The sequence below is a fragment of the Pogoniulus pusillus genome, chromosome 11, assembly GCF_015220805.1.
Source record: "Pogoniulus pusillus isolate bPogPus1 chromosome 11, bPogPus1.pri, whole genome shotgun sequence".
NCBI classification, from domain to species: domain Eukaryota; kingdom Metazoa; phylum Chordata; class Aves; order Piciformes; family Lybiidae; genus Pogoniulus; species Pogoniulus pusillus.
In genome coordinates this window covers 10,332,080-10,342,297 of record NC_087274.1, presented here as the reverse complement: position 1 = coordinate 10,342,297, position 10,218 = coordinate 10,332,080, and the positions used below count along the sequence as shown (strand labels likewise).

General features: G+C 60.5%; 1 protein-coding gene across 1 annotated transcript; it reads left to right on the top strand.

Moving 5' to 3' along the window:
• Positions 1-3,914: 3,914 nt before the first annotated feature.
• Positions 3,915-9,256, top strand: UBALD2 (UBA like domain containing 2). The gene is given in 4 exon segments (XM_064150968.1): positions 3,915-4,154; positions 4,822-4,884; positions 8,920-9,198; positions 9,200-9,256. Coding segments are annotated over 4 exon segments (504 nt in total). The 5' UTR covers positions 3,915-4,034; the 3' UTR covers positions 9,242-9,256.
• Positions 9,257-10,218: the final 962 nt, after the last annotated feature.

Genomic DNA, 10,218 nt, shown 5'->3' with positions numbered 1-10,218 from the left:
TCGGTTCGGCGCTCCACGGCTCGCGGGGGAAAGCACAAGGTACAGCCTCTGGCTTCAGGATCAACCTGCCCCGGTGCCCCCCTGTGGCACACGCGTGCCCCCCAGTACCACCCTTGTTGGCGCCCATTTGCCTCCACTGGTCGCCCCTTGCCATCACTTGCCCTCTGTACCATTAATCTGCCCCCCCGAGTCACACACCGCAGTGACCCCCACCCACCCCACTATCCCCATTCGTGTCACGTTCTTCCCACCCTTGTCCCCAGCCCCACCAGCCGGATGACACTGAGCAGCAACCCCACCCCAGGGGCTCCCAGGAACATTCTGGGTCACCACAAGCTGGCTCACAGCATGGCTCCTTTGTACCCATACCAGCTGCTGGGGTGTGCCCTGGGAGAAGATCAAGCCCTCGGCTTTTCCCAACGGGTCACCTGGAGCGGACGGATGGAGACACAGCCCCCCAGCGCTGGCAGGGAGGAGACAGTTTAACAACTCCCCCCCCCTCACTGCACACCTCCAGTTTCTCCATCCTGCCTTCCCAGCCCTGCTCCGCACCAGGAGCAGCTGCAGCTGCTGGGAGCAGCCTCTGGAGGCAAGAAGCTGTCTGTCCGCTCCGGTGCACACCAGTGCACCTCCAGATTAGCCCAGTTCCCCCAGAGCTGAGCTACTGGAGAGCACTGTGCACCTTCACATTTTCCCTTTGGGGAGGAAGGTAAAGAGATGCACCCTCTGACCGCTCAATTTAAGACCCTGGTGACTAATTAGTCCTGCAGAACGAGTTAGTGGAGCATCAGATGATTTTGATTCGAGCTGATAACACGAGTGCTATAAATATCAAACTGGAGATGTGCAGAGAGGCAGAGCAGCCGCCCGATGGCCCTGGCCACTCAGCAGTGACAGCAAAGGCCATCCCGGGGACTCCCCCTGCACACCCTCCCTGCAGTGGGATGTACTCTTCTCCCTTGCCTTCTACCAAGGGTGGCTGAGAAAAGCCAAACCAAAAAGCAGCCACCAGCATGGCAAGCCCAGGGGTCCCTTTGTACCCCTTTTGTTAGCTCACTGCTGTCAGTCACATCAGGACCCTCAGCCCTGGCAGTGACACCATGTCTGTGCTGCTGCATGTCATACCAGGACCCTCAGCCGTGGCAGTGGCGCCACGTCTGCACTGCTGGATGTCCCACCTGGGCTGGGTGCCAGCAGAAGCATTGGCCAAAGAGGAACTGAAGGAGAAACATCAACACCAAGAACCTGCTCCAGCTCTCAGTGCTGGCACCCAGCTGGAAGCCACAAGATCGTGGGGGCTGATCCCTGCTGTCCCCAACACCCACTCTGGGGAGCCCCTTCTGCAGGTGGGGCGCAGGGCAGGCCGAGCTGTTGCACTGCCTCCCTCCAGCCAGCACTGGCGGCGAGCAGAGCGTGGTGAGCCTGGCAGAGGCAGCCCGCACATTTCATTACCAGAGCACAACAGACTGCAGGGTTTTAGTGCAGATAATAATTCAAAGTTATCCCCGTGCAGATCCAGAGCCCAGCAGTCATTACGTGCAGAGCTGCTGCCTGCACGCTCGGCTTGTGGGGTGGGCTGGTTTTTTTCAGCGATTACTGCAGCAGAGGATTTTGTAGGACAGTGCCGCAGTGGAGCGCGGGAGCGCAGGCAGGGGCCGGGTGACAACATAGCTTCGAGGGCAAGTTTCCTCCCAGGCCCTGCCTGCTTGCATCCCTGCCAGACCCCAGCACATGGAAAGCCAGGATAAGCCCCAGCGGTGCTCACCTGGCAGGACCATGGGCAGGGGGGATGTAGTGCATACAGAGAAAGCAATGTTTAACCCTCAAACGCACCTGCTGCGTGCTCCTGCTGCCCTGACATTTGGTGCCTGCATTCTGCAGGGAAAGGGGATCCCGCTCCTGCCTCATTGTGCTGAGAGGGAAACTGAGGAACAGGAGGGCGGAGTGGTTTGCTGGGAGGTTAAACAGCAGAGCGAGCAGCTCTCCCGCAGCAGCAAACGTTTGTCTATACACCCAGTATTCCCAGCCCGCTCCCAGTTCCTCTGGCAGTCACTGGCAGATGCTGCAGAACCAACACATCCCTTGGTTGGCTTTTGATCTCTGTACAGGGTGACAACAGCTGGGGAGAGGATGCCCCCTTCATTAGTGGGTGCTGAGTCCTAATGAGGAGTGCTGCAGCGTTAACCATGCAGGCTGGCTCCCAGCACAGCTCCTGGCCAGGAGGGTACGACAGGGCGCTGGGGCCCCACAACCACCATGTGTCCCAGCAGGGTAGCAGGGCAGTGTAGCTTATGGGAGCTTCGAAGACTATCTCGGGCAGGATCAGGCCAGAGAGGGCTGATGGCAAATCTTGCCCCTTAAGGGTTTTTTTCCACCAGCTGGTTGCTGTGGCCGGGTAAGCCGAGGTGTCTGAGACACTCCTGTGGCTGGGCAGCCAGGCTAGGCACAGCGTCGCTTTGGAGGGCTGAAAGTCCTGCCTGCTCTCCCGGGTGTCACTAGCACTGTGCGTTATGGCAGCCTGGGATGCCTGCTTCCTGCGTGAGCGCTGCCGGCTCGAGTGGGAGCTCACTGTGCTTTATGGCAGCCTGGGATGCCTGCTTCCTGCGTGAGCACCGCCGGCTCGAGTGGGAGCTCACGGCGGCGTCTCCGGGATTGCACAGGCAGGCACTACCCAAGGCTGCTCGCTCACAGCTTCTCTCCCTCGGCCCAGAGCCACGCTGCGCACACAGATGGTTGTCTCTGGGAGGCAGGAGGGCCACAGACCTCTCTGGAGCTCTGTGTGAAGAGGCTGGATGCAGGTGGGTTTGGGGTCCTGGCTTCTGGGATTGCTCCTCTTTCTCCTCCACTTATCTTAGGGCTGGTTTTGGCCCAGAAGGATGGAGCTGCCAAAATCTCAGCCAGGCAGGCGAGACCCTCCATAGCCACTGCTGCATCCTAGTGAGTGGGACCCCTGGGGTGATACCCAGCCCAGGGAAACCACATCACTTTGCCATCGTACTGGGCTAGGCTGGAGAGCACCATGTGCTGCTGCCTGCCAGACCTCACCTCCAAGGGACCATCGGGACTTTGCAGGAATCCCAGGCTGGCTCTCACACACCGGCTGCTGCGGATAACTGGATGCATGATCCCCATCCTTGTGCCTCTTCAGTCTCTCTGGTCACCACCACCACCACATCCAAATCTCCATGGCTCTTCTCGGTTCAGTTAATTTCCATTGCATCCATTTGCCAAGTCTCCAGGTTCATTCCTTTGGGTTTTAAATGGCACTTTTCCCTCTTTAATTAAGCCCTTCCGTGTGTGCTGCACACCAGTCCTGCCTGGTTCCCAAACCCAGTGGGCGAATACGGACTGGGGGAGCCTGCAGGCCGGAGCTGCAGCCTGGAGTCACAAGGATTTTAAACATTACCAAAACCCCCACCTCAAATCCCCCAAACCGGGGGCTCTGCTTGGGCCCCCCCGCCCCAAAATACCTCAGACTTGGGGGCTCTGCCTGGCCTCCCCCAGCCCAAGTTTAGCCCTGGCAGGGGCATTAGGGGCGAGTTCAAGCCGGGTCTCCTCTCCTGCCCCCGTCCGGGGGCTGCAGGGAGAGCCCTGCTAGGAGTAAGGGTTAACGCGGAGCACACGCCCGGGACCAGCAGCCGCCGAGGCCCCGCCTCGTCCCTCGCCTCCTCAATGAACCTCTCAATGAACGTGACGTCACCCAAGATCCTTCTCAGTGCAGCCAATGAGCGCCGGCGCCGCTCCTTCTCCCGGTAGCCCCGCCTTCTCCAGGGTTCAGCGCCCAATAGTGGCGCCGCCTGCAGCCAAAACACAAGCGCTGGCCAATGGGGAGGCGGCGGGGCGGGGCGCGGCGCCCGGGCAGCTGGAAGATTCGAAGCGAACGCCCGTTGGGGCGGGCGGTACGGCGGTGGCCAATCAGGGCGTGGGGGAGGGTCCTGGCCGTGTGTCGGTTCCTGCGCGCCCCCTCCCCCCCCCCGCCGCCGCTGTCGGTGTCGGGCGCGCTCCGGGCAGCGCTCGGCGGGGCCGCCCCCGCCATGTCGGTGAACATGGAGGAGCTGCGGCACCAGGTGATGATCAACCAGTTCGTGCTGGCGGCCGGTTGCGCCGCCGACCAGGCCAAGCAGCTGCTGCAGGCGGCCCACTGGCAGTTCGAGGTACGGGCCCGGGTCCTCCGCTCCAAACCGAGACATCGCCCCAACACCTCAACCGGGACAACCTCAACCGGGACACCCCGCCCTCCCAGAAAAAGGGGACACTTCAAAGCGGGAGCCTCCGCAACCCCGCTGCCTGCAGATCCACTGGGCGGAAGATGCGGGGGGAGGGGGAGAGGGAGGGGAAGGCTAGCCCAACCGCGGCCCACCGACACGCGTGGCCAGGCCGTTGGGCACCCCCCTCCAGCACTCGGGGAGGGGGGGAGAAACGGCTCCGAGCTCACCCCAGGCTATTTATACCGGATCGTAACCCGAGCTGCGGCCCAGCGCCCTCCCCGCACTAAGCTGGGGGCAGCGGAGCCCGCGGGTGGAACCCCGTGTAAACAAGGGGGGGAGTGGGCTGTACCTCTTTTTCCCCCGCGGGGAGCCCCTACGTGCGGGGAGGGACACGATCCCGAGTGACTCTGAGGGAAGGGTAGCGTTAGGCTCTCCCGACCTTAGGCCTGAGGGGGGTGAGGGTGGGGGACACCCATAGATCTTCCCTCCCGGGTGGTCCCACGGAGGGGAGCGAGGGCGAACGGGAGGGTGCTGTTTGATGGGGCCTGGGGGTGCCGTCTTTGCCTTCCTCTTTTGTCTCGAGTGGGCCGGGGCTGACGGCTTGTCCCCACAGACGGCCCTGAGCGCCTTCTTCCAGGAGACCAACATTCCCAGCAGCCACCATCCCCCCCAGATGGTAAGTGCCACCTGCGCCCCCCAGCACCCTCCCACGCACCCCTCCATCTCCTCCCCAACACCCCCCAGTCCACAAACCCACCTTTAACCGCACCCCGGCAAGATACCAACCGTCCCCAAACCCCTTCATCCCTAACCCCCCTACGCCAACCGCGGGACCCCCATCCCCCTTCCCCGCTCACGGCGGGGGTCCGCAGCCCCCGGCGGGCGGCCGCAGAGCTGTCAGCTCCCCTGCCAGCCATATTGCCGGGCGCCCGGAGGAGCACGCAGCCGGCGAATGTAAACACGGAGCTAAAATGTCTGCCAGGAAATAGTTTGTCTCGGCGAGCATCGGGCTGCAACTTGGGCTCTCCGGGCCGGGCTGCGGCGGGGGGCCCCGCTGCCGCCCCCCTCTATCCCCAGACGCCGCTTGACCTTGGCCGAGGGCACATCCCCTTGGCCGAGGGGAGGAAGCTGCCCCTCTGCGGGGCTGGGACTTGCTGCGCTTTGGCTTTTTTTTTTCCATCCCTCTTTTTTGTTTTCCCCCGTTGAGGAGCAGAACGGTGCCGAGCACGGGGGGAAGGAGCCCATCGGGGATGAGCCCAGGCTTTTTCCCCCCCCTGCTTTTCCCGTAGCAGGGAATCTGCAGCCAGCCTGGCACCGCCGGGCAGCCAGCGCTGCTGGCTCGCAGAAAGTCGCTTTGCCGGCCCTCGCCCACTGTAACCCCTTTTCCTTGCCTTCTCCTCCCCCCCGCGCATGTGCTCGCTGCCTCGGAGACCTTGCAGAAGTCGGTCTCATGGAAAACCCTCTTTCCTGATGGGACTGGGGCTGGGAGCTGCCGGCCGGATCCGGGCCCGGCTGTGTTTTCACACCAAAAGTGATTCCTGCCGGGCGGCTGCCGGAAGCGGGATGCAAAACAGCTCGGATGAAACCCATCCTGCTCCTCATCCCTGGGCTCCCCGGGGATCAGCAGGACACCGCTTCCCACTCCAAACACCACCCAGCCCAGCGTGGAGGGGCTAGCCCCGTTGCCCCCACCCAGCCCGGCTTGGAGGCTCCAGCCCCATCGCCCCCACTCAGCCCAGCATGAAGGGTCCAAAGCCAGAGGGCAGGTCTAGAACTAGATACCTCCCCTCCTCCCCATGCTGTTTTCCTAATGCCATATTCTCCACCTGGTGACAGAACTTTCACCCTCTCCCTAAACGCTCACCTTACATTTTGGGTGGGTTTTTTATGCTGTTGTTCTCTCCCCTAGCTGTCCTCTACCCCACCACCAGCATCCTGATTTCTGCAGCTTAAAACACCCTGCACAGCTTGGGGCGGGGGGAGGGGGTGTCAGAGTGAGTGGCTTCGTGGTGGTGGTTGCTGTCTTTTCCAAGCAGTGGTGAAGAAGGCAGGGAGGGCAGCACTGTTAGGGTGTGGGGTGCACATCCTCTTCATCCCCACAATGAGGAGTCCCACACACATACACCCAGGAACTACCCTCCTGGGTGTGGGCTGTGGGGAGGGGACACTGTTCCGTGTGTGGTGGTGGGACTGAGCCTCTTGGCAGCCGTAATAACAAGAAGTGCTGGAGGGGAAGAGTGAGAAGTGCCCAGCAATTGTTGATTTCATAGCTAGTGTTTTAAATGGATCTGATGAGCAGTTCCCCCACCCCCAGCAACTCAGAGCTGTGTGTCCCCTCCTTCAGCATGGTGGCCAACCTCAGCCCAAGAGCTGGAGGTTGGTGTGTGTGTGGCCATGATGCTGTTTGGTCTCTTCACAGCACTGCCACTTGAAGTTTCCTTTTCTTGTCTATGCAACAAGTATTTTTGCAGCTGATACCAAATTTAGAGGCTACTGAAAAGATGAAAACAAAACAAGAAAAGGGCAGTTTTACCATGAGCCCTGAGCAGAGCTCTCCCAAAGCCGACGTGCAGCAAGTTGGGGAACATCCCCACCTTGCCACAAATCCATTTGGTGCCAGCCTGGCTGTGATTCCATTTTTGGGGTGCAACAGCTCTGCACGCTGGTGGGAGCTCAGCCTTCCCGCTGCCAGCACGGCTCTGCTAGCTGCTGCTTCCCCCTGCATGGGGTGGGAGCTCCCCATCTTCAGACAGGTCTGGCTGGGACCCCTCCAGCTGGGCTTTGGCTGTGGCAGAGGGAAGAGGGTGCCACTGGCAGCTCCTCCCATCCTAGTAATCAGTAAGGGTAGCCAGGATGGTGGTGAGGAGGAACCTGTAAGTGGGATTCAGGCATTTGCTTGTGCTGGAGAATATCTGGGGCTGCCTGGAACAAATCCCAGGATGAGCCCTGGGAAGGGGGAGAAGGCAGCAGCTGTGCCCCATCAGAGGCATCTTGCCAGCCCCCTGGCACTGCTGGGTGTCCCCAGGAGCAGTGTGGGATGTGCTGCTCTGCAGGGTCCGATGGGAGCAGTGGCTGGTGACAGGAATTTGGGCTGGACTTAACCTGGGGGGCTGAATCTCCCCCCACCATGCACGCAACACCTCCATGTCCATACATGCTCCTTGCCCACCCCCTCACCTGTGCATGTGCCCTGTACCCTGGCCCTTTGCATGCACCCCCTGCAGCCTCAGAAGAATTTTACTTGGTGGGTCCAGGGGGTGAGAAGTGCCCCCCAGGATTGTTCCTCTCCCCAGTTCTTGGGCAGTGCAGCCTACAACACAGCACCACTGCCTGCTAGCAAACCCCCTCTGGAGGTAATGGGGGCAGGTGCCCACCATACTTGGTACCACTGGGATGAGCCCCTACCCCCACACGTCCCCTTGGGGGGTCTTTAGCACCTCCCCATACAGTGTTGAAAGAGCTCTGGGGCACTGCCAACTGAACATCAGTCTGGTGCCAGGTCCCCCACACTGCCTTTTCCTTTGGTGGCTGTGAAAGGGGCTGGGGCCAGATCCGTCCCCGGCTGGGTGGAGGGGAGGAAGGTGCTAAATTTAGCTGGGTACAGAGAAGGCAGGGCCCATACCGGGAACCACACAGGGCCCAGCCATCACCACTCGTCCTGGGGGCGGGGGGTGCCAAGCCTGCCTTTGGCTGGCCCTGCCCTAATGGAGTGCAGAGCATCAGGGAGCTGGGTGAAAGGGGCGTTCCGACAGCCTCCCCACCCATCATGCTGACCCTGCTGCATCAGCCCCCTCCCTGCCCTCCACAGGGCAGCTGGCATCAGCAGTGACCCCTCCACAAACTTACCTGGGTACTCAGCAGACTGGATGGTCCAAAACTAGGTCCAGACTAGGCTGGGATGGAGACCCTCCCACAGCTGCCCTCACCTTTAGAGGAACCACCCAGACTCCAGGAACCCCAGTTCCAGCCAGAGCACCCCCTGGGGCTGGGGGTGCTGGTGTCAGGTGCAGAATCATAGAGTGGTTTGGGTTGAAAGGGACTTCAAAGATCATCTAGTGGCAACCCTGCTGCCATGGGCAGGGGCACCTTGCAGAATGATAGGGGTTGGGAGGCACCCAACTGGACCAGGTTGCTCAAGGCCACATTTAGCCTGGCTTTGAACACATCCAGGGATCCACAGCTTTCCTGGACAACCCGTGCCAGTCTCACCACCCTCACAGGGAAAGATGTCTTACCGCTGTCCAAGCTGAACCTCCCCTGTTGCAGCTGAGATTGTTCCCTCTCCTCCCACCACAAGCCCCTGTAAAAAGTCCCTCCCTGGCTTTCACAGAATGTCAGGGGCTGGAAGGGACCTGGAAACCTCATCCTGTCCAACTCCCCCCCTGCCAGAGGATCAGCTAGACCAGATCACACAGGAACACATCCAGACAGGTTTTGACTATCTCTAGAGAGGGAGACTCCACAGCCCCCCAGGGCAGCCTGTTCCAGTGCTCTGTCACCCTCAGGTTAACAACTCCTCCTCATGTTCACATCAATCTTCTGTGCCTCACCCTCCACCACTGCCCATTGCTTTCCTGGAGGGCTGCTCTCTGCTCTCCCTGCAACCCTTTTTCCCTCGTTCAGCAGGGATGGCTCTGGAGCCTGCGGGTGGGCTGGGGTCCACACCACGGCTCTGATCCCTCCCCTGCCTCTTCCTCTTCCCCCCCCACAGATGTGCACCCCCAGCAACACGCCGGCCACGCCGCCTAACTTCCCGGACGCCTTGGCCATGTTCTCCAAGCTGCGCACCTCCGAGAGCCTGCAGAGCAGCAACAGCCCCATCACCTCCATGGCCTGCTCCCCCCCGGGCAGCTTCAGCCCCTTCTGGGCCTCCTCGCCCCCCAGCCACCAGCCCGCCTGGCTGCCCCCTTCCTCGCCCACCACTCATGGTCTCCACCACCACCTCCACCACCCGCAGCCAGCCTGGCCCCCAGCCCCACCACCTGCTGCCCCCCCCACAGAAAGCCGTGGCCACCATGGACGGCCAGAGATAAGACTGGGTTGGCAATGGGGCTGGGGGGGTGGGGTAGGGAGAAGGGTGTTGGGGGAGGGGATTGAATTTGGGGAGTGGGGAGGGGTGAGGGGCAGGGCGTTGGGAGCAGGGGCTCCCTGGCAAACGCACTGGAAGCATTTTCTAGGTTTTAATTGTTATTTTTAAGGGGGCACACAACACCCACACAGAGCACAGCCACGCTGCCAGGGAGGGCACCAGCCCGCCACAGCCTCTGCAAGAGTCGCCAGCTGGTCTTTGCTCCCCTCCCTTCCCTTCCCTCCCCCTCCTTTTTTTTGGGTTGGGTTTTTTTTTTTGTTTTGGGGTTTGTTTTTTAAAATATATAACTATAATATATAAATATATCTAACGTAGAGGAATGCAGAGAGGAGGAGCCAGCAGCACAGAGGGGGCTGCCAGATGGGAAATGGAGGGGGTGAGGGTGGAAGAGAGGGAAGGGGAAGTGTTGTATGGCTCCCCTCTACCAGCTCAGCATCTCTGCAGCGGGGCAGGAGAGGGGAGGTTTGGGGTGGGGGGTGGTAAATAACAAATAAACGGATGTAGGTGGCTGTCGGTGCCCTGGATCGTGGCCCTGAGAGGGGGGCACAGAGCCATTGCCTCCCTCACCCCTCCCCAGCTCTGGATTTCCTGGACGCTTGCTGCAGTGCCCAGAGCAAAGGTTGCCTGTCCTCTGGCTTCCAAAATTCAGCTTGGCTTCTTGCACAGACCACCCCCCAGCTGCCCTGCCCCATCCTCCTTCTCTTTCTCAACACCCCCAAGGCCTCAGGGTGGGGGGGGAGGTTTTCCTGTCCCTGTGACTGCTGTTTATGGCCCTTCCCCGGGGGGGTGGGGGTAGGTTTTTTGTTTTTGTTTTTGTTGTTTTTTTTTTAGTTTTCAAATTAAACTTGCTTTAAAAAAAACCCAACAAAACCAACAAAAACAGGGAAAAAAAAACAGAAAGAAAGAAAGAGAAAAACAAAA